The 26060-nt window shown below is 43.5% G+C and overlaps 4 protein-coding genes across 5 annotated transcripts; all 4 read right to left on the reverse strand.

The window, feature by feature from the left end:
• Positions 1 to 1238: 1238 nt before the first annotated feature.
• LOC100834387 lies at positions 1239 to 2433 on the reverse strand. The gene has a single exon (XM_003563264.4). The coding sequence runs from the start codon at positions 2303 to 2305 to the stop codon at positions 1613 to 1615; it is 693 nt and encodes a 230-aa protein (XP_003563312.1). The 5' UTR covers positions 2306 to 2433; the 3' UTR covers positions 1239 to 1612.
• A 2470-nt stretch (positions 2434 to 4903) lies between these two features.
• LOC100834561 (cell number regulator 2) lies at positions 4904 to 5953 on the reverse strand. Its single transcript, XM_003560299.3, has 3 exons — positions 5805 to 5953; positions 5445 to 5735; positions 4904 to 5347 (listed from the first exon to the last, which is right to left on the reverse strand). Exons 1-3 carry the CDS (start codon positions 5902 to 5904, stop codon positions 5253 to 5255), a joined length of 486 nt encoding a protein of 161 aa, XP_003560347.2. The 5' UTR covers positions 5905 to 5953; the 3' UTR covers positions 4904 to 5252.
• Positions 5954 to 6341: 388 nt separating this feature from the next.
• Positions 6342 to 10112, reverse strand: LOC100834863. Its single transcript, XM_014901716.2, has 7 exons — positions 9658 to 10112; positions 9360 to 9550; positions 8586 to 8876; positions 8212 to 8270; positions 7809 to 7845; positions 7617 to 7688; positions 6342 to 7441 (listed from the first exon to the last, which is right to left on the reverse strand). Exons 1-7 carry the CDS (start codon positions 9844 to 9846, stop codon positions 6607 to 6609), a joined length of 1674 nt encoding a protein of 557 aa, XP_014757202.1. The 5' UTR covers positions 9847 to 10112; the 3' UTR covers positions 6342 to 6606.
• A 655-nt stretch (positions 10113 to 10767) lies between these two features.
• LOC100835170 (transcription initiation factor TFIID subunit 1) lies at positions 10768 to 25818 on the reverse strand. Of its 2 annotated transcripts, none has more exons than XM_014897051.2 (21): positions 25523 to 25818; positions 25305 to 25417; positions 25049 to 25111; positions 24920 to 24962; positions 24422 to 24736; positions 23879 to 23988; positions 23330 to 23501; positions 21860 to 22877; positions 20974 to 21176; positions 20607 to 20844; positions 20015 to 20351; positions 17907 to 18113; positions 17681 to 17773; positions 16057 to 16263; positions 15154 to 15357; positions 14338 to 14821; positions 14069 to 14250; positions 13838 to 13957; positions 13277 to 13330; positions 12267 to 13193; positions 10768 to 11745 (listed from the first exon to the last, which is right to left on the reverse strand). In XM_014897051.2, the coding sequence occupies exons 1-21, from the start codon at positions 25572 to 25574 to the stop codon at positions 11392 to 11394; spliced, it is 5496 nt and encodes a 1831-aa protein (XP_014752537.1). In that variant the 5' UTR covers positions 25575 to 25818; the 3' UTR covers positions 10768 to 11391. The 2 variants fall into 2 exon arrangements, with proteins under 2 accessions (XP_014752537.1, XP_003560349.1); XM_003560301.4 differs by having other exon boundaries at positions 23330 to 23498; positions 25523 to 25817.
• Between the last annotated feature and the right edge of the window lie 242 nt (positions 25819 to 26060).

A 26060-nucleotide genomic window follows, 5' to 3' on the forward strand; every position in this document is an offset into this window, starting at 1 on the left:
CCTCCCCCCTCTAGTCGACCATACCGATCTTTCAATTTATTATTTTATTATGTACGTGTAGCTAATAATTTTTGTCCCATGGATGTAGGTACGTACTACCTTGTTGATTCCGGTTATCTAAACCGGAAGGGATATCTAGCTCCTTTTAAAGGCCAAACGTATACCATCTTCCGGAATTTCGGAATCGACGTCCACCGACTGGGAAGTTAGAGGTGTTCAGTCATGCTCACTCTTCTCTTCGGAATGTGATTGAGCGCTCATTTGGTGTCTTAAAACAGAAATGGCGCATTCTAAGGGATGTGCCGCAGTACAAGATCGGGAGTCAAACGATGATTATTAATTCTTGCATGGCGCTTCACAATTTTATCAAAGATAGCAAGCTATGCGATAAAGAGTTTGACAAATGTGATGCAGATGAAAACTACATGCCTGGAGGTGAACGAGCTACACCCTTGCTTGGCGAGGACGTTTCAATTTCACACGACGAGAGCAACATGAACACCACGCGTGACATAATTGCCAACTCTCTCTATATCTCCCGACAAAGATAGATTGCTACGTATTTTAGTAATATGAAAAACACTTATCTATATGAAGTATTAAATGTTTTTGATATTTTTAGGACCATACAAGAGATAAGCAAGCGATTTTTGTGTGTGCATGTGTTTTTTTATTTGTGTTGGTTGTCGTGCACAGGTTATAATGATTTTATCTTAAAGAGGCATTTCAGATATTTCCTTAGCTCGCAGCTACTCGACAGCTATGTTGCCAAACGACCAACCTTGATTACAGCCGTTTCCCCAGCACAGCCAGTCGACAGCTTCTTCTGTCACAGCCACGTCCGAAACAAACAGAGTTCAAGCCTTTTCTTTTTTCCTGTTGAGAACAGAGGCTAAAAAATAACATTACCTTTTATATGGATGGACACGGACACCATTATAAAGGGGTAATGACGATGTCCTCTGTTGAAGGGAGGTTTGGCCTGTGCTTTTGTCTCATGATAAGTCCTGCACTTGAGCGTGCTCAAAGTCGTTTGTCTGATCACGTCCTGTTCTGGACGCGTAGTTGACTGCAACGAACATAATCTGAAATCGTGGGGGCGAACGCATCGGTGCAGTTTCTTTCAGACACAACACAGTGAGAAATGCAATGGCAATGTGTTGAAAGCATTTTCTTCATGAGTCTCACTCGGTCACTCCAAACCCATCCAGGGTTGAGTAACTTGGGATATTATTAGATGAACAAATTAAGCCGAAATTCCTCATTTTCTTGCCTCTCCGTTCTCTTGGAAGGAGGGTACGTTACATGGAACAGACACGAACTCTCACTCGAAAGAGGTAACATTACATGGAACACATGCTGACATGCACGCAGAAAAACTCTCACACTCTGGTGGTCTCTACTACGAAGAGAAGGGTCGATGGTTCCTCGGCTAAAAAATACTTTCACACTCTGCTCTCTACTGAAGGTGTACCAAACCCGTGACGAACTAATAAGTCACGCAGCAAAACATTAACCCGGAACACGAGAAGTGCTCGGCTAAAACGCTAAAAAAAGAAAAAGAAAAGGAGGGAGTCGATCGACGGAGCTCGAAATCGTCACGCAAATTCAGTCACGTCGGCTTGAGGTCCTGGAACATGGAGTCCCACTTGATCTCCCTTCCGCCTCCGGCGGCGTCCTCCTCATCGTGTCCCAGCCGCTCGTCTTCATCCTCCTCCTCATCTTCGTAGCCGCAGCCATGGAACATGAGGCTAGCCTTCCGCCCCGCCGCCACCGCTGACGCCGCCTCGAACCGAACCCCGCCGTCCCCTTCCCCTCCGCCGCAGCCGCCGCCATCGGTGATCATCAGCACCATCTTCCCCACTTTCCTCCTCCGCGTCCGCCTCCGCACAGCACCGGCCCTGACGACGACATCCCCCTCTCCCCCGTTACAGATCCGCGGCACCGCCACGGACACCGACATCGACGCCCCCGCCGAAGACGACGACAGCCCCCTCCGTCCTCCTCCGCTGGCGATCCGCCTCGCGCAGCGGGCCAGGCACCGGCCGGCCTTGCGCGCGAGGCCCTCGAGCCGCACCCGCGCGTAGGAGGTGGAAGAGGAATCAATGGAGGAGGGTTTCCTGGCGAGCTTGAGGATCTCGAGGCGGTGCTTGGCGACGCGGATGCCGATGCTCTGGAGCAGGTCGTGGTCGAAGTGCGGCGCGTCGCGGGGCTCCAGCTCGTTCTCACCCAGCAGCACCGCGTACTCGTACGTCACCGCCGGGCTCAGCCCCGCCGCCTTGGACAGCCACGCGTACCAGTCCATATATCCCTCCCTTTCAATCGAATTGAACTACTATTATGTATGACCTCTCTCTCTCTCTCTCTCTCTCCTTCTTCTTCCTCTTTATAGGAAAAGCAAAAGGATATATATTGAAGAGGGCGGCCGGCAGGCATAACATGCGCATGCAGATGCGGTTTGCAGTTGCGGTCTAATATAGCTTAGCACGTACTGCAGACTAGAGTACGGCTCGGCTCACATGGAAGCAGTTATTAGCCGTTTTGCCGGCAATTAAAAGGGATTGTTACTCCTCCTCATGCGGCGAAGCCTATACCGCGTTGCACATGGAGATCTTCAAGTGTCGTCAAATACTCGAATGCAGAGAGGCTTAATGTCAAGCCTTCCGTGGCCTTCCACGTAGTACGTACTACTTGAGATCTCCATAAAAAACAAAAAACAAAAATTGACACTAAGATCTTTATATCTCAAGTCCCCGTACGTACGTGGAGCAGCAAGTATAGTACAGGATGGATGGAGTGTATCATCCCAAGATCCAACGTAATGTGCTCAGTGATGATCGTGAGCCAAAAGGGTCGACGATCGACAAAAAGAGATGGCCGTTTTACTCTATTTTGCAAAAGGCCAAAAAAGTTGTCAGGGCGATCTGATGCAAATCGCTGCATATGCGCAGGGCGTGGCTCCTCACATGCCCCTGCAAAGGTGCTAGCTAGCTACCAGCTGATCCGATGGCTTTCCTTCTCTGCGTATCATTGCATATAGGTTGTTAATTAACGAGATAACAAGGACTGAGCACTTTGCATGTTGCATCTCATTTGCCTTTAAAAAGGATCCATGCATGATAGGCTTAGTTAGTTGGTTGGTTAATCCACTTGAGATGTCGAGGCAGACATCATGTGTGTTGTGTGTTGTGTTCAGAGGACCACCGGCCCATGCATGTTGTATGACCGATATGATGAGGCTGGTCAGGACGCAAAGAAGCAAGCAGCGGGCCGGCCGCGGCATAGCATAAGTGAAGGGCGGAAATTAAGGACGGGAGGAAAGGCGATGCCAGTGGCGACAAGACAAAAGCCCATGCCCGGCCATCAAAGAGGGCCCCCCTACGTGTTCCTTAAAACTGTACAGTACGTGCTGCTGTTTCTTCTTCTACATGTTCACTCCAGTACGTGGAAGGCGCACAGAAGACTTGAAAGCATGCATGCATGCATGCATTTGATGCAGTATTTAGGCAGCGGCTAGTACATGCCACATGCATGCAGACAGTATGTACGTCCACACCCTAGACGTACATCTATAGTTGTCTGGATCGACACGAACGTAAGTAAGTAATTGAGGCGTTTAATTAGTAAAGGAACGTACTGAGCGCGCGGGCGCTAGTCACGTACGTGGCTGGGATCTAGCTAGGCTTAGGCTTAGGGGTGATTCTTGCCTCAGATTGATTAACAGTGCTGCTGGCTGCTGGATCAACGACGCCTTTTGTTATTTTTTGTACATATGTTTGCTGTCCGGAGAATCTTCACCTGTCTCAGAGAAAGAAAGAAAAGAAAGAAAGAAACAAATGCAGGGGTGGGCGCTCCGGTTATCCTAAGTCGTTCTTCGCGTCATTTCAGGTTCAGCAACATGCCACCGTGCATTTCTATAGTTACCGAAACGATTTTTTTTTTTAACTTGTTCAAATGCCAAAAACCATGTACCACGAGTCACTATATCTAAAAACCGGCCAAAACCAAGTATCGGGGTCATGGTATTGGTATTCTGGTAAAAAAATATGGTATTAGTAAATCAACCGAAAACACGCAAAAAAACATGGGTTATAGTTCACGAAAACAGTCAAAACAATGAGTTTTCTACAAATGAAAAAAAAAGACCTGATTGAAGCTGTTTAGCGGGAATATCGGAAGAATCGAGGCCTCAACCGTGACATCGGTGCACCGGCAAAATCATGCCAAAAACAGCCCGAAAACAATGTGGGATATATGACAATATCCCACAAAAGGGCCTAACTCTTGACTTTTCTGCACCACAATTATGTACCGGGGTCATGTTATCGGAAAATCTTCCGAAAATAACAAAAATGTGGCCTAGCCCACGAAAACAGGCAAAACGGTGATTTTACCGCATTGACCCAGAATGGCCCAAAACTTGTACCGGTGTCATGATATCTATAAAATCGACAGAAAACCCACAAAAACGTGGGCTACAACTTGAAGAGTTTCGTGCACCGAAAGGAGGGCAATGCATTTATCTTTCAACATTCTCCCTCAAGTGTGGTTTTCATAGAACTAAACTTAGACCAAAAGTGGCTGCAATTTAATTGCGTCAATCAAATTTCGAACTCGAAACCTCGACTCTGATAGACTGATACCACGACCCCAAAACATCGAACCAATGAAAAAATAGGCAACTAGCTTGTACTTCAACACAACCCACGAAAACCATTGACTTTTCTACACCAGCTAAAAACGTACAAAAAATGTGAATACCACAAACGTTCTTACGATATTTCAGCGTTTTTTCAGACCCACACGATGCCTTTTTTCTGAGTCGGATCGACATAACACTTTGCGCCTGAATGCATGCTTGTTGGGCCAGGCCCACCCATGGATGCAGGCTTGACCCAAAACATAACCTAAAAACATTCGTTAATTGTCAGCGTATAAATACATAGTACATCACGTTCCCGTGCGTAGTTACACCAGCAGAGAACCTCTGATATCATAAGATGAACTACAGTACCCATTTATATACATATATACATAATTAATGGCTTCCTCATCCAATTCTCCTTTTGCAGAACCAATTAATCATAATTTTTACAGCAAGAACTAATCAATCATAACAGTGTGTGTTGCATGCGATTTTACTAAGAGCCGATCGAGCTAATTAAGCTGCAAAACAAGACTACACGGATTGATCAAAATGGGTACACATAGCCAAGCCAGCAACGATCAACATGCATATATATATATATATATCAACGGATCATCCCATTATCCATGGCCGGCGGCACGGTCACCCCTTGCTGCTGCTGATACTGCTGGTGCCGCCTCTCCATGTTGGCCTGCCACCCTGCAAAAATGCATCAACACACAATCCAAACAAATCAAATATCCACGTCACTTGTTTTGTGACGAAGTGAGACGAAGGGGAGTATACAGACACATACCGATCTCCACGACGAAGCCCCGGTTCTTGAGCTCGCGGTACTCCTGGCAGAGCGCGCACGGCTCCATGGCACAGTGGGCAAGACCATCCAGCAAAGGATTCCCATGGAGCCCGTACTGCGCCCTCATCTTGTTTCGGTTGAAACAAGAGTACATCCAATGCATCAGGCACCCCGTCACAGACGCCACGAATCCATACAACACCGCGCTGGCGCTGCCAGATGTCGCCCCCCGGTCCACGATCTCCGCCACCATCCCGTACGTGAAGCACGGGCAGAAACACGTGTACACGCCTGCGTTTTTTTTTTAAAATGTAGTTAGCTTCGGTGCGTGCATGCGGGCGACGACTCGGTAAGACTCACAATTTTGACGGTCGTCGAGGCAGTCGCAGATGCCGGTGGACCAAGGGGTGACAGGTGGCGGCATGTGGGCCTGCATCATCGTTCCGTTGAACGAAGCCATTTTGCGTGCGACAGCTGGCTCCGGAGAGCTCTGGCCGGCCACCGGCGGCGAGGTTGAGGTTGAGGTTGAGCGAGCGGTCGTAGGCGCGGGTGGCCTCTGGCTCTAATCCGCCCGGAACGCGCCAGGAGGTGTGTATATGTGTGTGCACATATTGATTCTTAGCTAGTGAGCACGTGCGGCAATTAATCAAAGCAAATCTAGCCCTCTCGTTAATTAGTAGGCACTGTTATTAGCAGCGACCTGTGGATTAAGATAGCAGCTTGTCTGCAGAAGAAGAAAATTGTGAACACGTGACCTATAACACGGGCTACATTAATAGCAATAGGAAAAATATGTAGGTTGAAGAAACATTGATCAAAACTATATACAAATAAACTACATCTATCAGAATACTTCCTGGTAAAAACTGCTTATTTACATACATACTCCGATTGGTATGCTGAAATTCTTCGGAGCAAATTGAACTGTTTTTTCTTTATTTTTATGAAATTCATATGTTACAGACTCATAGCCACACTACACCATCATTTTCAAATGCTATGATTACACCTTGCGCTATTTTACACTAAATCAGCAACACTTGTCATGAATCGCGGGGAGTGTACACGATCCAAGCTAGTTTATATCACTGATGCCCTTGTCACCCATCTTATTAATTAACATGTGTTCTAGAAGAAAAAAAATTCTTATTAATTAACAACATCACAAGTGTCCCCTCTCAACCATCTCTCTAGTTCCACCCCTGCTCTCCCTGACGGGGCTGCTGCTGCTGCTGCTGCCGGCTCGCCTGTACGGCCTTCTCGGGCTCTTGAGCAGCGACTTCTCGTCAATAGGCAGCCTATACGGCGACACCCGGAACCTTGTGGCCTCGCTCCGCCGCCGCCTCTCCCGCGAGTGCACCAGCCACGCCGCCGCCGCCGCCGCCATGGCCGCCGACACGACGAGCAGAGCCTGGTACACCCTGCCGCTGTGGCGCCTCAGCCCCGGACATCCCTCCCTCACGATCGTCCGGAATGTCCGCCGGACGAACGTGCAATCCGCTAGGTCGGCGAGAACCGGCCCGTAGTTGACCAGCCCCTCGCTGGCGTTGGCCACGGTCAACGCCTGGGAGTACATCGCCGGCGTGAGGCGGCCCACCGTCGCGCACACGTCCGGCCCCTGTGCGCCGCCGGCTGTTAGGCGGCGGCACACGAAGCCTTGCCACACCTGTTGCGCGTCGGCGGCGGGGACCTCGCCGGCGGAGCAAGAGCGGGCGGTGAGGTCGGCGTGGTAAGGGTTGCAGAGGAGCGGCACCGGCGGCCCCGACTGGTTGTAGTAGATCGGAGGGCCGGCCTGGGGAGGGACGTTGTTGGCGTTGGCGATGTCGGCGAGCACGTTGTTGAGGGAGGCGACGAGCTGGTGGTTGACCTCCTTGCTCCGGCGAAGGGCCTCCGACGTCGCCGCCGTGTCGGCGCAGGGAAGGATGTCGTCCAGCGCCGTGCGATCCTGCGGACGGCGCCCCCATTCTTCCATGGCGACACACGTGTCCCCTACAGCACTGACAAATAAAAAAGCCGGTTCTAGATTTCAGAGAAAATTAAACAGAGATGTATATATGCTGAGTTCCATTGGATTAAAGAATCGGTGCTCATGATCGAATGCATCGACTTAGAGATAAGAATTTCCATGTCTCAAGTGAATAAAGACACTCTCAGAAAAAAATGTACTAGTACTTGTGCAGGAGAAGGAAAACGCCACACAATATAAAGGTTGCAGTAACCAGGATCCATCCCAGACACACCAGGCTGCAATTGAAGGTACACCAATTAGAACTTGATTGACGATTAGTATGACAATCTTTGAAGGTTAGAGTGGAAAAAACATGTAATTAATCTGGAGGAGCAGGAGGATGTTGTTATGCTTACAAGCGCACAAGTGACTGCATCCCAGCCAATGAGAACACTGCCAGAAGTTGGAAAAAAGAGAGCATGAATATATCTCCCAATAGACAATTTACAGTAATCTGATTAATTTGGGATGTTTGAGCTTTCATGTGAATTTTGAAGAAAACAGTATTGTTCATCTTCAGTTTCCTAAATAATTTTTTGTGTATCTCATCCGCCTAAAAATGCATATGAACGAGCCGTAAGATTTGCAGTCTGAAACCAATGCAGTTTTACAAGCAATGCTGCTACAGTTTTGTTTACATGTTCTACATTGGACTGAGGTTGGTAAGAAAAATAATTGGGATGTTCATATGTTGTAAACAGAATAGTATCACCATCTTAATTATGTGTATGCTAATTATACTAAGATCGATTTTCTCACCAAGGCCAAGAAACGCTAGCACGAGCATCACGCTTGCTACGCCAATCAGGATTTTCCTTCTGCAATCACACAAAAAAAAATGTTATTGTCCACGTCATCAACGGGGGGTTTATGGTTCTCATTTTCAAAGAAGTTTTATGCAGATTCACTGATTTTCAGCCATTTCAGTAGATGTCAGCCATTTCGCTCAAAATATTTACACCATTTCAGTAGCAGGAATCCAAATAATTTTACTGTTTAATCAAAATCTTGTTCAATTCTCTAGTCATTTTTTTAAGAGAAAATTTCTAGCCTTTGACTGAGATGCAGAATTTTAGTGATTTCAGTGGTAGCCCAAATTTGAAACCATAACACTTGGTTTAAAATACACATACGTGGTGTCCAGCGCGGTTCGGATCTTGCGCGCATTGCTCTTGGTTCGTGTGGCAAGCTCATCCGCCGCAGCGTCCACCCTCGCCGCCACCCTGTCGACATTCGCCCTCAGCTCAGGAGACAAGAGTGCGGTGCCGCCAACCCCGCCGTCTTCTTTCGCCTTCTCGATGAATCTAGTGAACCCCCTTAGGCTTGCCACTGCGCCATCCGACTGCCTCACCACATAGGCTACCGTCGCCTTGGTGCTCTCGTGCAGCTTCCCCTGCCCGTTGTATAGCACCGCACACCCGACACTGCAAAAACATAATTGATTGATCCATATAAACATATTGGTTTGTCGCAAAAAAAAACATAAATATTCTATGCAAGGAGGAGTGGTTATTTATGAGTAGACCGAGAAATAAATAGAAAAGTAATTTCTCGATCAAAATTCATAATTGTTTGACGTTTATTGAAAATCATCTCACGTTGTTTGTATTTATACGGATCTCTGTGATCAGATCGTACGCTTCTTTGGATTTATAAATAATCATTTCTCGATGGCCCGAGAAATAGCAAAACAATTTCTTTCAATAGTTAACTAAATCCACATTCCTTAGTAAAAAAGGAAGAGTTAATTAACCTCAGGATTTTTATTTACAAGAAAATAATTGATCCTTAGACGGGTTGTAATTCCACGTTTTGAAAAAAGAAAAATCTCGGATCAATCGAGGGAAATGCAAGAAAAGAATGGATTTTTTTTCTGTGTAGAAGAAAGAGAAGAGAAGGAATTTTACATGGCGGTGGCCGTGAAGGTGAGGAGAAGGACGAGGGAGACGGTGAAGATGGTCCGCGAGTAGGAGTAATCGCTGCTGCTGCCGCGTGAGCAGCAGCAACAGCAGCAGCAGGCGACGAGACCCGCGGCGGCGACGGCGATGAACCAGACCGCACCGACGGCGAACACCGGCGCCGCGCTGAACGCGACCGACTGAAAATTACTCCAAGTGATCAGCAAAGCAAGAAAGGAGACTCCATGCAAGAAAGAAAGAAAGAAAGAAAGGAAGGAAGGAAGAAGTGTAATTCATCTCAACTTACTGCGATGTAGTGCTTGTCGCTGATGTTCCAGCCGCCTTGGTAGAGCCGGAGCCCGTCCAGGGGGTCCTTCCGCCGCGTCCGCTCCGCCGCCAGCGCCGCGCCTTCCGCCGAATTCGCCGCCTCCGCGAGGAAGAAGAAGACGACGACGAGGAGCAGCAGGACGAACGAACGCCCGCGAGACGGCACCATGGCTGCCTCTACCAAGCTAGCTACGGTCCCAACAACAGAGGATGGATCGAAATTCCGATGGTGAAATATATATTAACCGGGAGATTTTATATATGTATGAATGTATCATGTATGAGCATATGTACGACGAAGTAAGAGCACAGGTTAAGTTCGGTGAAGTGATTGCGAGATTTTGGGGTTTTGGAACCGGTCGTCCGTCGTTGAGTGATTAGTTTAATTGATTGATTTGGTTAATTTGGATGCATGGGCACAGGCAAGCAAAGACCGGCCTGGCCCTGGCCGTGTCTTCTCTTGCCTACAGTATATAATTGCTACTTTGTGAAGCACTAGTAGCCGTTCAGATTAATTAAATGAATCAATTTTTTGGCCATTTTCTCAGGCTCGTCACTGCCAAATGCAACACGTTTCGGGGTTCTCAGGTGGTTGCGGCAGAGAAACTTGCAAAAATGGTTTTAGTTTTAACCAACGACGATATTGTTGCCCAAGGCTGGCTGAGACATTTTATTTTGCAACTAGAAAGAGCACATGTAAGCAAATCATCAAGTACAACCGGAACACGGGAACAGTACATTAAGTGCTAAGAGTTTTAGTAAGTGTATAAAGCCAATCCTTGCCCTGTTCGAACGGGCCAACAAGATGCTACGATCTATTCAAGATGGTGGGGACAGCTAACTTACAGGACCAGTCGGAGATCTCTTTTCTTTGGCCGACAGTGAAAGCATCTTCAATCCTCAGTCAAGTGAGATTAATCTGTACATAGGATATTTATGTACATGTCAACATCCTGGAAATTTACACCTCTCCTTTGTGACATCAGGCATCAGGTAAGGAGAAAACGCACCACAATGTTTAAAGGAAAGATGGTTACTTGCTCTGTCACGTCACCAGCTCTAGCCACAAGTCATCAACTGTGCAATCCAATGAGGCAATGACAGAGTCTTCATTCAAAGGATTATACATCATTCAACAACTCACATAGAGTTATATACACAAGCAGGTAACCAACTTGTACATGATAAACTCACATGCTCTGACTTTCGGCGTCTGTAGGTAGTCCTATGACCAAGCAAGAACCTTTTCAATCATTTCAGGTTAACAGTTCAGGCTGCAGTGCAACAACCCCTGGACGAGTACCGGAAGCTAGCTCACCGATGAATTAGCTTAGACTAGGTTAAACAGGTGCATCTAGGCATGTGCCTTGACCTCTCATCTCTTATCTATATGATTCAAACCCATTCACATGGGATGTATACAGCTACAAGAACAGAATATAGACAGTTATATTTGCTACATTTTTTACAGCATAAGGCCGATAGTTACAGCAGACCCCTGAATGACTAACCTAGAGCTTGTGTACATTCCAACTGCTGACGCCTAGTAAGAAGAACCAGGCAAAATAGTTGGGGATTGGGATCACATGTGGAACCAATGTGATCGCCAGAACCTAAAAAGAATGTACAGGTGTGCTCTTTCCTCTCCCTCCTACAGATCAGCAAATACAGCATCTATGTTGGGATATAGCAAATGCCATATCTTGTTATTGCGCTAGGCCTCGATCGCGCTTTCTGCATCGTCGAGCACATCTGCACTTTCGTCGAGAAGATAATCGCACATCTCCAAGAGCTGGTCAGCTAGCGGAGGGATGTGAGGATGTCTTTCATCATTGTAAAGATGTGCATTCACCGCTATCTGGGCCACATCATGCCTGAACTCATCCCTGTTTTTGTATTCCATCTTCCTCGCCTTGTCCCTGATGGTACCAAGATCCATTGGGCGCAGGATTATGTCATGGTAATCAGGAGCGACTTTCTTTGTCACTGGTTTAAGAAATAGTAATGATATAGCAGTGTTTTCCCGCAGGAGGTCAACTATCTTTTCCAATATATTGGAGAGCTCAACCTGCATCAGGATGAAAACAACTAATTGAGTTCAAAAATCAGAATCCAACAAATAAATAAACACCAACTGGTTCTATCTGTTCTTTCAAACGATAGCACAAAAGGGTACCATGTCCATATTTAACAAAGTAGCAGTCTCAACATAGAAAACTCGTTGAAAAACTAAAGGATGAACTATGGTGGAGACAGTTAATATCATGAAAAGTTTTGAGACTAGAAACATGATGAAATGATTTTCTACAGTACTGTTCTTTCACCTATTCACAAAAAATAAACTATTCTGTTGACGTCACACACTTGATGAGACTGGTTAGTTCAGAAAAAGCTAGGTATAATTCCTGGAAGCAGAAAAAAACGCAGACAATAAAGGGCTTTCATACAATTATTTGGTCCTCCTATCCCAGCAATTAAACAAATTCATGGCTACCTTAGGTGGAAACTTTTACTCTTCAGCAAAAAGGTTGTAGAAAAAGACTATCAAAACATTGCGTAATTCCATAAAACATGGGTGGAAATATGTACCTCTCCTCCTCTGCGCCGCTTAGCTGATGGTGCAAATTCTGTCATATCAGCTGGAGTACGTCTCTTTGCTGTTCGATCTCTCTCGGGTACCTTTCTTTCATTTCTGTATGGCCTGTGATCGAGAACATCATCATCTCGAAATTCATGTTTTTTCTTTTTCTTGCTTTTCTTCTTTGCCTTCTGGAGTTCTTCCTCCCTATTTGCTTCATAAATCCTAGCTTCAATTAGCCTTTGTTCTTGTCTCTCTCGTTGCTCTTTAAATGCTCTCCAGGATTCATCACCTCCCAGTACTTCTTTGTTTTTCCTGTTACCCTCCAGACCCAACCTATCAGTTGAGGAATTCATCTGGCTGGGTTCTCCCGCATACAAATGATCATCCTCTCTGTTTTTCTTTTCAAAGCTTGACAATTCAGCAATTTTCCTTATCTTTTTGGGTTCCTGACTACTACTAATTTCAAGAGCTCTTTGCAGGTCTACATGCCCCTTAGGCTGCTTGATAATGACCTTCTTACGAGGTACATCCTTCTCTGATTCAGCAGGAGGCCGTATTACAACTGACGGCTTAGGAGTGTCAAGAGGATAATCTTCAGATTTAACCTTACTACATATTTTAATCTTGCTAACCTTTCCAGTAGATCTCAAATCTGTAGCATCCATTATGCTTTTATCAGAAACCAAAGAACCTGCCACTGACATGTTCCTCTCCAAGAATTTCTCTGGTGCCCCGCATCTGAATTTTACTGGTTTGATCTTTTCAATGCTTTCTGGGCCTTCAGTTTCAGGAACTTCAGATGAAACCTTGGCCACCAACCTCTTGCCCTGTGTCTTTGCTTGAACATGGCTGACTACATCAAGAGCATCCATTTCTAAGGTTTCTGGATCCTCCCCATACCTGGGGCACAGTTTGTTTGTCCGCATGTGTCCAAGCTATGCAATAACAATGTCACACGTAAAGTCAGAAAAGGAAGTTTTCAGAACAACACATGAGTAATTTAATCTACTATGCCTACCTGGCCACAAGCTCCGCATACGAGACTGTCGCCCCTTGCTCCCTGCCTCTTCTCCTTAACATAAGAAAAGGCATGCCACATAAGAATCAAGGAAGATAGGCCCAGCATCATACCAAGTGGCTAAATGCTACTCCTTTTGAAACAAGTTGTGAAGTTCAACATATGAAACATATATTCCTCAAACAAGTATTCGATTGTTTAGTTGACGCAGCAACATTCCCACAAAACTTGTATTCCCTCCGATCCATAATAAGTGTCTCAGATTTAGTACAACTTTGTACTAACTTGTACTAACTTGCTACAAAGTTGTACTAAATCTGCGACACTTATTATAGATTGGAGGGAGTAGTAATCTGTTAACTGGCACAACACAATGCCATATCGTGTCGGTCAAGTTCCTTGTTCTATGCACAGTACTAAAAAAGCAGTATGATAAAAGGCAAAGAAGCTAATTTGGGAAGACACACTATTGAAAGAAAAATCCCACGTACGAAAAAACACATGAAACCCAGCATAATATATAAACAGTAATACATAAATTATAACTATGCTATGTCTTACCTTAAACCCATCCTTCCCTAGAACATTTTTCTTTTTAACTAGAATGATATCATTTGCATCAACCATCTGCTTCGTTTTCAGTTTTGAGGGTAAGCCACCTTCAGTAAAAGAATCTTCAATCTGCATGCAGTCAATATGAGTATTTTGAGCTTGTTTTTATTAGTATGTCAACAAATAATGAATCAGCAGCAATCAAGACTAGGTTCAGCATTTAAGATGAAATTACGGCACCTCTTTCCCTCCTCTTGGAGTGCCCTCCTTTGGGGTCAATAATGCACTGACGTAACCGGACGATTTAATCATTTGCCCAGCCTTACCCTGCTTCGTTTTGTTGGCACCTTGATTGTACATAGAGGTACCATAATTTGCCAGATCCACAGATTGCTTCTTCCTCTTTGGGTCATTACCGCTATCTGCAGAATAATAGTCCATTAATCACAATTCACAACTACAAAATTTGGTGTTTGGGAAGCAAAATTATGAAAGTGGCAATTAACCACCTTCAAGCAATTTTTTTACTAGAGCAGCTTCTGCTTCGTCATCTTGAATTTCCTCATTTGACTGAGCTTGAGTAGGGCACCTTCTCATTTTAAGCCCTCTCATTCCATCTGCTTTATCACTTCTCATGTCTGCTGTGCCAGCATCTTCATCATCAAATTCTTCAGCATCTAGCAAGTTCTCAAGATCCCCAGCAAATGAGTCGAGATCACTGTGGGCTTCTGTATCACTGCCATTATCATCCCCTTCAATAGCTGAAAGTGACTGAATTTGTCTGTCCCAAATTTCCTGACATTTCTCTTTGGTTTGCTGTTGAAGCTGCAGAAAAGACATCCTTTGTCCACGTGCAAACTTACTGACTGGAATTTCATCAATAGTAATTCCTGACGCTGCTTGCTCACTCGAAAGTTTCCTCACCATAGCAATCCGATGCCACCTTGTTAATTTATCAATTTGCTCGTCTGGGACTCCAAATTTGAGAAGCAACTGTTTACAGCAATATCAATGGCGAGCATTAGTGAACAAAGCATTTCCACATTTCAATAAAAATATGGGAGGAGGTCCCACTTCTATTTTTCATAGCCAAGGCAATGGCATTTCGACAAAACATTTTTTTGCTTTGAATGCATGAATCCAGTCATTTCAATTTTTTACAGGGATCGACATGTAATTCCTTCATAAACAAGACAATGATAAAATAAGCATCTGAAAAACTACCAACACACATAACTGAAACATGTGATGATCCTAAGTGATGCCAACATCTGGAGGGCCCAGGCGATGTTTCATGTGTGCTAAATCATTAGGTTTGTTGGTACCTCTCGAGCCGCATCCATGCTCAACCTGCGGAGATCAGCATCTGTTCCAGTAACAGTGGTACCTTTGGCGGCAGCTGACTTTTTCTTATGCGATGAATTGGAGACAGGTGCTTTTGGTGTTACTCGCACATAGCTAAATCCTAGCCCACGGCCAGATGGATCACCAACTCCAGTAATTTCTAGTCTTTCTATATTTTCTCTGTCCTGCATATTAGAGTATAACAGTTTAGGGAAACAATAGGCCAATAGACAAGAAACATTAACAGTATACTGCACCCTTTTTAATAATTTTAAAAAAGAACGCGCATACACATGCATTGAAAACATACACACACCATCTAGCCAAAGCTGCCACGGATGTGGGCAAAAAATGTACATCCTACCAACCAAAAAAGGACTAAAATATAGATTGCTGCAATCAAAATCTCCTAAGTAGGCAACTATTTCAACTTATCTTACACCATCACGATCAAAGAATGTGAAATGGCTGACCACAGTACAGATATAAATTTAGTTTATCGCTACTCACAGAAGCATCCCACAAGCTTCTCTATAAAGTCCTGAAGGTCTGCAGTATGATCTCAATAATGCATCAGTCCAAACAGGACTGAAACTAGCACCCCAAAGTATATACAATGCTACATTGTGGGATTACTCACTTATGCCTATCATTTCTACCTTGCAAGTTTTTTCTTGTTGCTACATGGTAGTAGTTCATCCTCTCTCAATATTATGTCAGCAAATAATGATAGGTGAAGGTTATCTGTGGTCTCTCTAGAACTAGAACACGTAAAATTTTACTATGTTGTCCGTGCCAACTGCCAACAGTAGTTTTAGTTTCACAAATATCATCAAATGGACAGAGTTGTTCTGGCACTGAACAGATTAATAGTATACATATACCTGATTAGTACAAGCAACAAAATTGCTGGTAAGGTTCCAGCTTGTGATTTGCAACTCTCTCTCAATATGTGCTGCAGCAGCAAGCTCAATTGCTTCATCAGGAAGCTGATTCATTGCAGAAGCAAGTCCCACAGGCTGAGTAAGCTTTTCGATTCCTAAGCGCTTGAGACGATGCTGACCAGCTTGCATACTCTCATGACAGCAGACCTGAAGGAGTGAAAGTTTCAGTTACCATAAAGTCAATATCAAGAGACATCTTCAATTCAGCATGAAATGTTATCATAATTAATCGCTGAGAATAAACTCAATAGCAAGAGACATGTTCAATTCAGAATGAAATACTACCATAATTAAACGTTGAGCATAAACTCAATAGCAAGAGATGTGTTCAGTTCGGAATGAAATGTTAATAATGATAAACAAAAGAAATAAGTCCATTTTACCCCCCCCCCCCCCCCCCCCCCCCCCGGCTGTTTCTCGGTGGAAAGAGTGGGTTTAACCACTTGACCACCATGCTGGTTGTGCCACGCTAGAAAGTGAGGGGTTTTCCCACGTGCCCGTCTCACTTGTCAGAACTGGGGAAAGAGAGCGAGAGAAATGAAGCCATGAAGGGGAGAGAGGGGGGGGAGGGAGGGAGTCAGGCGTGGGGGTGGGGGGCTTCACTTGTCAGCATGGCAGTCAAGGGGTCAAAGAGTACGAGTCAAACCCACTCTTTCCGTCTAGAAGCAGCCAAGCGGGGGTCGGGACGCCCGGTTTTCAAAGTTCAGGTTTTTTTTATACTTTTATACCCGGCTTCATAGTTCAGGGTGTTTTCTTCAACTTCCAGATGAGTTTTCAGGGGGGTAAAATTGACTTTATACTAAACAAACAATCCCTTGAACTGGTTCAGCCATACCACTCAGTCTACAAAATTGATCTTTAGTATGCCAGGTCCACGACTTGCATAATTGTGCCAGTAGATGCATGTCGATCAGTATAATGGAAAATACTGTGGAAAGCCATAGTTGGGCCCAGAACCTTCCTTATTTCACCACTAGTTGTTATTCTAGAGCAAATCATGGCGTCTTCCACTTATCTAGAGCAAATCGTTCCTGCATAAGCACTCCCTAGAAAGACCAGCCTTCTGCTTATCTACTTCTCCATACAAGTGCCAGGAATTTCCACAGCAACACAGAACAGTCAGCCAGCAGTAAGACAAGTTTGAGGACCTCTAATGCAATTTGCTAGTTCTCTCGGGAAATTTACTTCACTAAACACCATTTGTTTACTGTTACCCGGAAGTTTATAGAAGTGCTGAAACTGGCAGTCATCTTATATAGTAGAATAAAATATAAGCCATACTTTTCTTTGGTCTCTTGCTTCGAAACCAAATACTGTAAGCTAATGCCGTTTACCCTTGTATTGATGTCTAGAGGGAGATATTTTAGAATTAAATCATCCCTATAAACAGGAATAGCATGTACAAATTTTCTAATTAACTTTTCTTGATTTTCACTTAGAGCTTTGAAAAGGAGGGAGCGAATAATCAATAAAAGCTGGCGATCCTCGAATAACATGTGTGTTATGGCTGACCGGCAGTCCAGCATACACATTCTTGGAAAGCGAGAAAGTTTGAGAAACTCACCATTTCTGGTGTCAATAGTCTCCTGAGTTCTTCCTCCGATGGAATCCGAAAATCAGGTCTCTGTATCCAGATTGTGTGTCCACTGGGTAATTTCTGTTTAAATGAATGAATGCAGTAGAGAGTTAATTGTGGTAAAACCAAACCAAAATCCCCTATTGGAAGAATGGAAAGAGATTTACAGATATAACTGGAGAAGTATTAGTGATAACATGGGTGATATATCTACCTTCAAGTCTGCACAGTGCTTCAATCGTTTTTTCACAATAGCTTCGGTCAGAGGAGGCTGGATAGGTAATTCATCTCCTCGAATCTGAGAAGGAACACCAGGCATCTCCCTAACACGGAATTCACGATATACATATACGAGAATTCGATTCAGAAGATAATTCTGCATATTTTTCGTTCCTGGTGAAAATACTTCCATATGAGGTTCCTGCCAGGAGAGCACAAATCTATCATTTTATGGATGAAACAGTTCAAGATTCATTGCAGGCATATATACTCTTGAAACGATGTCTAGCAAAAAAAAGTAAAATGCATATTTATGACTATCACAGCATGAGTTTTAATGCACTATGTTGCAATGGAAACGAAGGGGCAATCAGAAGTAATATTTTTATTTCAATGTTAAAGAAAGTGGATGACAATAGAAGTAATACATGGTGTAATCTAACATTATAGCTTATGCTATCCCCTGCCATTCTTGATCAGAGAAAGAAACCATAGGTAACAAACTGCCACAATTAGGATATTTCAGAAAGTCATGCCCTGCCCTGCCAAAACAGCTCAAGAACATTCTTCTGTGAGCTCGATTGCTTCTTAGGTTGTAGGGATAGAGGAAGAGGCAAAACTCGAAACCCGTGGGCTCACTCGTCTAGTTAAGAGTTCGGCTCAATCTGAGACGAACAAGTGCTATAGACAAGCCAAGCCGAACAAGCATTTCTGCTCTTTACTTAATGAGTCAAGTCGAGCCAACTTGTGAGTTACTTGTTAGGCTTGGAGCCAGTCCAGCAACCTAGTGAGCTATATGCCCAACACAGCCCACCAGAGCAGCTCACCACACGACAGCTATTCCCTACTAGGGCTAATTGCCACAGTACCACACAATAGCACAAGTAGCCAAAGAACCGCTTCAGCTCGCCCCTCCCTATCTAACCTCCACTAGTGCTATAAACCTAGTGGATGGAACCTGGAATCAATGAACTACCGCTTGCATTTTGTGCCTTTTTAAATCGAGTTGCCTCATTCTACATTGGTGTTACTTGTTTACATCATAACTTGTGATAATGTGACTAGTTGCTCTTGTATAAGATCTCCATATCAAGTGGTTCCTGCTAAAACAAAAGCCTAACGAGCTAGCCCAGCGTTTTACACCGAGCTAAGCTGAGCAGACATTTTGGCTGATTATCTTAACAAGTCGAGCTCCGTAGCTTAACAAGTTTGAATGATTTAGCCCTACAATAGGGATAATTTACCAGAGGCCAGTGCTAGCAGTGGCGGATGAAAACCCTCATATAGCATGCGGTTCTTGGCAGCAGCAGGTGGGGAATTTAGAGAATAGTTGTGTTAGGAAAAGCATTAGGAAATATAGATTGTGTTAATGCTCGATTAAAAGATTGCATTGGGGCTCCTTATGTAATGATGCTGGACCTGGACTAGACGAAGTCAACCTGGACTCTACATCTTTACGTACTCTGACTGAACTCTCTCCTAAACTCTCGCAAAACTCTCTAGACTTCTACTAGTATCCAAGTTACTATGTGAGCAAAATCCTAATATGCCTTGGCAGAGCGATCTTCTGCCACAGAAGGCGCCTGTCATGCCACATCCGGGTCCAACTGAACTTTGAACTACACTTGCCTGCCGCCTCCGCTCCCTCCGGTACTGTTGACCCCAATGAATAACCATAACACATTCAACTTCCAAGGGCAGAAAAACACACTACAGAATTACTTTTTGACTGATGAAAGCCGCTACACTATTCAGATCCATATCACTATAACATGATAAAATCCATCAAAAAACAAATGAAAAAAACACAAGGCAGATGACATAAAAATATTACCCATATAGCGTTATAGACGTATTTTCCTACACGGCCAGTTGAAAAATATATAGATAGATAGATGACTAGAGCACAGCAAAATATAACAACTACTGGTCGAAGATTTTCCAGCATTACACATTTGCAGCCAACTAATAAACAAAATTACCCATCAAATTAATTCAAACTAGTTGCTTTGAAGTGAAAATTCTGAAAGTCAAAAGAGAAAAGATTGAATATATTGCACATCGTGCAGATATAGAATACAGTATTTCAGCACAAGAGCTTACTTGTTGGCCAACAGCATATAGCTTGTCAATGCGACGAAGAGAAAGCATCCCTTTGGGTGAACGAACCAAAAGATAATCGGTAGATGCTACCTTATGAGGAAATGTAGGTGCTCTATACATGTTTGTTTCGAGACATGATTGATGGGACCCAGAACGTATATCTCCAAGAAAGGGAGATTTGTCAGCAGGCTCAATAGCAAGCACTGTACCAAGTCCATCACTGTTGCTTCGCAGGGATGTAGCTGTCTGATCAGTGGGTGAAGTTTTCTGATAATACGTACAGAGTCGAGCACCCATTCCTGCATTTGCAAGTAGTAGAGGTCTCTCCTCACAGTATCTGCATTGAAAGCCATAAATAACACACATTACTGAACAAAAACATACATGATCAAAACAAGAAAAAACACAGCATATTGGCCGTTTACATGACCAGTAGCAATTTTGCCCATAGTAAAACCATGTTCACCAGTCCAGCTAAACTAGCAGTAGATGTTTGAATATAACTTTTACATATAAGAATTAGGATATGTACACGTTATGAAAATTACCACTGATATGATATGAAGCCGAGAATTAAATAAATTGGACTTACTCCATCAAAAATACATGTCCATCCTTAACGGACAAGTCAGTTCTTTTCCTGAATGCCCCAGGAGGACGTAGAGGCTTGTCCTCGCCAGGCAACTTCTGTGCTTTTGGCCATAGATGTACTTCAGTGCGAACAACATGCAGAATAGACTTCGGTCGCACATTTTGCATAGCCAAGGAGATATCATCCTGAAGTTCTTTTCCAGATCCGAACAATTTGATCTTTTCAGACGGTCTGAATTCTGCATGAAGTGGAGTTAAGGCGTCACAAAGTAACCATGGAAGAGCAGCTTTTCAATACATAATCATAAGACGGAAGAAATATTCTGAAGTAAAAAAAAAAACAGATGGGATAATGAATGAGTACTAGCCTAACTTCTTGGAAGCTTTTGATTTGACAGATAGAGGAGTTTCCTCTGCATTGACAACAAGCTTCACTCCTTTTCCTCCCAAAGTCATTACTATAACAGTCATTGACCCATGACTACAAGCATCTCCTTGCAATTTGGCAGCAAGTTTATTTTCATGGGGGTACCATTTAGCTTTTGGTCTATGGAAGTTGACAATTTCCTTACTGCATGAAAGTTGATCAAATAGATTAGCATCAAAATCAGCAAAAAAATAAAATTCAGAGTTCAGTAGGTGAGCTACATATGACAACTAAAGCCCCAGAAGTACGCTTGCTGAATAAACTAAGATCAAGAGTACAAACATTACAGACGTCACAAGTGCAACTATTTATTTTTGAAACTAAGCAAGCATTTTATTCATTAGTGATGACAGTTACATCTGAGATTAGCAAGGATGAGATACATGGAGGAGGCTCCTCCAGCCAAGTACTACACTCAGAAAACTTTGCTAACTTAGCTAGCTTGTGTGCCACTTGACGTCACAAGTGCAACTATATCCAATGGTGGGCCAGTTTGAAACAGATTATGACCCGGCTTAAAGGTCCAAAGCAGCCATAAACTGTTCCAAAGGCGTAGCTTAAAAATAGCTATTTTAGTTATTTGGGCAGACAATATCAACGAAGACAAATTGGTAAGTCACTTTCTGTTGGAAAAAATATTTAAAAATGGTGATTATGCCAATGCCTGGAATAACTATTTTTCCATCTCACTCCATGAACAATACTAATCACCTCTATGAAATAACTGTATTGGAAAATTCATCAAATATAAGCTTGTTAATCCAATAATGGTGAAAACATAGATGTGGAAATTCACATTAATGTGGCAAGAGGAGAGAGGTTCATACTTGCTCAACTTTGGCTTCATGGTCTGCAGCTTCTGTGCAGGAACAGAATGCGCCACCTTTATGCCCATTGAAGAACGCTTTTTAGTATGAGATTTAGCTTGCTGTGACATCTTCCTGTTTGAATAAAAATTGTCATTGGAAATGTTGAATTGGCCGCTCCATGTAACTGCTTTGTTGCTATGGTCAAATTTTTCCACTGCTGATGCCTTCATTGGCCGACTAACAATCATCGCACGAGCATGAGAGCGGAGGTGATCCCCATTCTTTTCATCTAGAATCTCAAAAAGCATCTGGTCATCTTTAAGGTCAAAGATTAGCTTAGGCTTCGGAGTATCCTCAGTGGGATCCCAAATTATGTTGTCCAACCAAGATCCTTCTAGCAATTCCTTGTTCAGTAGAGAGAGGTTGTTCAAACACTTCATAGTATTGATTTTAGCTGTTCCATTTATATTATTTGGTTCTATTTCGTCTAAGTTATTCTTCTCCAGGGGAGTCTCCTTTCTCAGTAGAGGGTAACTGTTCTCAGGGGAATGGTAACTAGCTGAAGCAGGCATTTCTGTACAGCCAAAAGGCTCTGTTATTAGTGGAGAATCATTATTTTTACTCTGTACATCATAGCACCCAGATACATAACCATAATCCTTAGCCTGCTCTTCCTCCTGAGTATCACCGCTCTCTTCAGATATTATGCTGCTTTTCAAACAATGCCGGCCTTCATTTGCAGGTGAATTTCCCCAAATGATACCATTTTCCCAATCTTCGTGTTCAAGCGGATAAAAATCAGGACAAACTGGAGATTGCTGAGCAGAAGGGAAATCTATGTATGCATCCTTCATCGGTTGTTCAGAAAGACATGAGTCTTTCAACCTAAAAGTGTCACTGCTAATTAAGTCATCACTGTCACTCTCGACAACATCTTCATTCATCTTGATATGCTTCAAATACGAGAGATCTTGAATAGTACTCCGCAGGAATACTTCCTCGTCATCTTCAACAATGTCAGAGGTGATATGAATTTCTGCAAGCAAATAAGACCAGACAAAGGCATATGGCCAGTCATTAGTGACAATTGTTCATATTTTTGTACATCTATGATTTTGCTGGGTGTGTGCGTGTGTGTGGGTAGGAGGGGAGGGTGGATTAATTTTCGATGCCCAAATTGTGACTATCCAAATCAAACTCTGGTAATAAAACATGCCCATAGAAGCACATAATGTTTTCCATATTAAATTAGGACTTGCCATATCAGATAATGATTTAAGATCAGAGATAAAACTATCAGTAATAAATATATACTATCGATTGGTTTGTACTAATTAAATTTCATTATATTCAGATTGTAACTCGACATAACCATAGCTTTCAGGTTAGTATGCCTCCAACCACCCACCAGCTATATATGCAATACTACCAAGGGGTTCATGAGGATATTTTCTTAGATTTGTTTCTTATAATCAGCCTGAAGAATACCTTTACTCACTGGGCGCTTATGGTGATCTGTCTTGGGTTTTCTTACAGGCTCCTGTATGCCAAAAATTTCAGAGAATTTCAAGATGACACTCCCATCCTCTATGCATAAAACGGGGAGGGAAGTTGCAGATTTAGACTCGAGCTGATCTTCTTCAGTATCAACTTCATCCTGCTTCATTAGGAACAAGTAGTCAAGTGAGAGAGAGAGAGACAGAGACACAGAGAGAGATCATATGGGAGCAACTGCAGATTTATGAGTGGAAATATGTTGAGGCAGTTAAGTACAGGGCATGAGAAAGTGTACACTTTTCTACATTGGATTGGTGTATCCCTGAAATGTATATTCAGGTCCCATTTGGGATCTAGGTGTCTTTTAGCAATAAAATCTGTTATGTAGTGTCCCTTAGTTAGTTTTCCAAAATAGAAGTGATCCAAGCTATGAAGGAAATTGCACTAATCCCAAGATTCCTCACCTCTAACCTAAACATATGTTATTTGGCATGAAATTCTAAACTCAAGAGGGAACAATTGAACAGAAATACAGGGTACCTGACAAACTTCATATTCAATGTCCATACTTTCCCCTCGTGGTGATAACGAACCAGACATCATTTCAGTGGTAGGGATACCATTTGAGGGTGACATGTCTAGCTGCTCAACTGAAATTACATGCAACCGGACAAGTGGAAAGAGACTTGTGTCAACTATCAGGATGAAATATATATAAATAAGATAGAAACAGAAATTTTAAGGTGTTGATGAGTATTGATTTCAACAGATGAGATTGGTATATTTTGCTTACAAACCCACAAGAAAGAGAATGCATAAATAGAGGTTTGAAGTTTGCAGAAGTTCAAAATGAAAACCATTCATCAAAACAATTGTATTGCTGCTGAAATTTGACAACAAAAAGTGTGCACAATAACAATTTCATATTTCTCACATGAACTTTTACCACCACATTCATGAGTATAGACCTCAGATGTAATCATGTGGAAAAAATAACAACCAAATAGGTAAACAAACGAACTTCATGCTAATACGCAAAAAAAAAAGAGTTAGCAAACTATTAAAAATGTGCTGGATTGTCACCTGAAGAGTGCTTCTTTGGTGGTTCTTCATCCTCGTCATAATTCTCCTCATCAAACACTGAAGCTTTACTATCACTAGGTAACTCATTATTATTGGTTGGTTCTTCATCATTGGGTGGCTCTTCATCCTCGTCATAATTCTCCTCATCAAACACTGAAGCTTTAGTATTGACTGAAGCAAACACTGTGTTCGAGGAGAAGTAATCTTTCTTGGATAGCAAATGGTCTTCTTCTGTAGCTGCTTCAACTTCAGGTCCATCATATTCTTCATCAATGTCCTCATAGTCAACAGCATCATCTGCTTTCTCATCATAGTCTACAGAACAAAAAAATGATCAGAAATCAACTACTATGTGTAATATATGATTATATGGAAAACGGAATACCAAAGCTTTCAGAAACAGCAGGAAGTAATGATTAGTTCACAAATTGGACTTGTCGAAGAACCCCGTAAAGCTGGTGTATGCAATTTATACGAAAATATGGAGACGTCACTTACCTTGCTCAGAAGGATCAACTGGTGCTGGAGAAGACTTGGTTAACTATATAAGCAAACAAGACTGTATTAACTTGTTTGATAACAAAACATTAATCAAATTAGCATTGTAATCATCATAAGATACCATACGTCAATATCTTTCAGAGATGGACCAAGCTTGTCAGCCAGTGCAAAAAGGTGTTCCTTCGCATCCTGATGATTCAAGAAGAAACAGATGTATTAAGAAACGAATCATTGGATCATTATGTTGCAAAGACAACTAGAGAACAAACTGCATGTCACAAGATAAAACTTGTGAATTCATACAGAGGTCCACAACAGTTTCACATTTGGCAATGTTAACCTATTTCTGCAAAAAAAAAAACAAGAACAAAAACAGTTTTACCTCATCAAGATAGTCAGCATCTAGGTCACCAGAATCATCAACATTGCCAAACATAAACCCCAGGAAGTGGTTCCCTCCACCAGGCTCCTCATAATCCTCATCGTCATCGTCATCTAGAAGGGAACGAAGGATGACAGCATAGCAGGCAAAAAAATCATTAGGGCGAAACCAAACTGATTCCACACGAACTGACTAGTTCCAATCGGCGACGAGCTCACCTGCGGCGCTGGTGGTCGGAACATCGTCATCGCGGCGCTCCCCATCGCTCATGGCTGCTGCCTCCGCCGCCCCGCGACAGCACACACCCGCGGCGCGCGAACCCTAGCGAAGCTCGGTCCTGGCCCGCGCCCTCCGGATTTCCCCGGGCGCGAGAACGGAATCCCGCGAGCGGAGAGGGTGGAGGGGGCCTCCCTGCTTCGTCTGCCGCGACGGCGGGGCGGATCTGGACGGGAGGCGGCGGCGGAGAAGGGCGGCGGCGAGGGGGGAGCGAGGGGGCGAGAGCGGCAGGGGGTCGGAAGAGAGAGGACTCAGGGGGCAAGTGAGGGCGGAGCCGCGGAGGCGGTGCGGGGTGGGAAGGTGGGCTGGGCTGGACTGGGCCTAGGCTCATTCAAGTCCAGCCGCAAATGGGCCTTTGATTTCAGCCCGTTAAGTAATCTTCAACAGCTAGTCCTCAAAAAAAAGAACAATTAGTTTTTTAATTGTTGTACCCGATAAAATCCAGTAAAAAAATTGGTGGTTCATGTCAACTTGTAATAA

This window comes from Brachypodium distachyon, chromosome 1, assembly GCF_000005505.3.
Source record: "Brachypodium distachyon strain Bd21 chromosome 1, Brachypodium_distachyon_v3.0, whole genome shotgun sequence".
Taxonomy (NCBI): Eukaryota; Viridiplantae; Streptophyta; class Magnoliopsida; order Poales; family Poaceae; genus Brachypodium; species Brachypodium distachyon.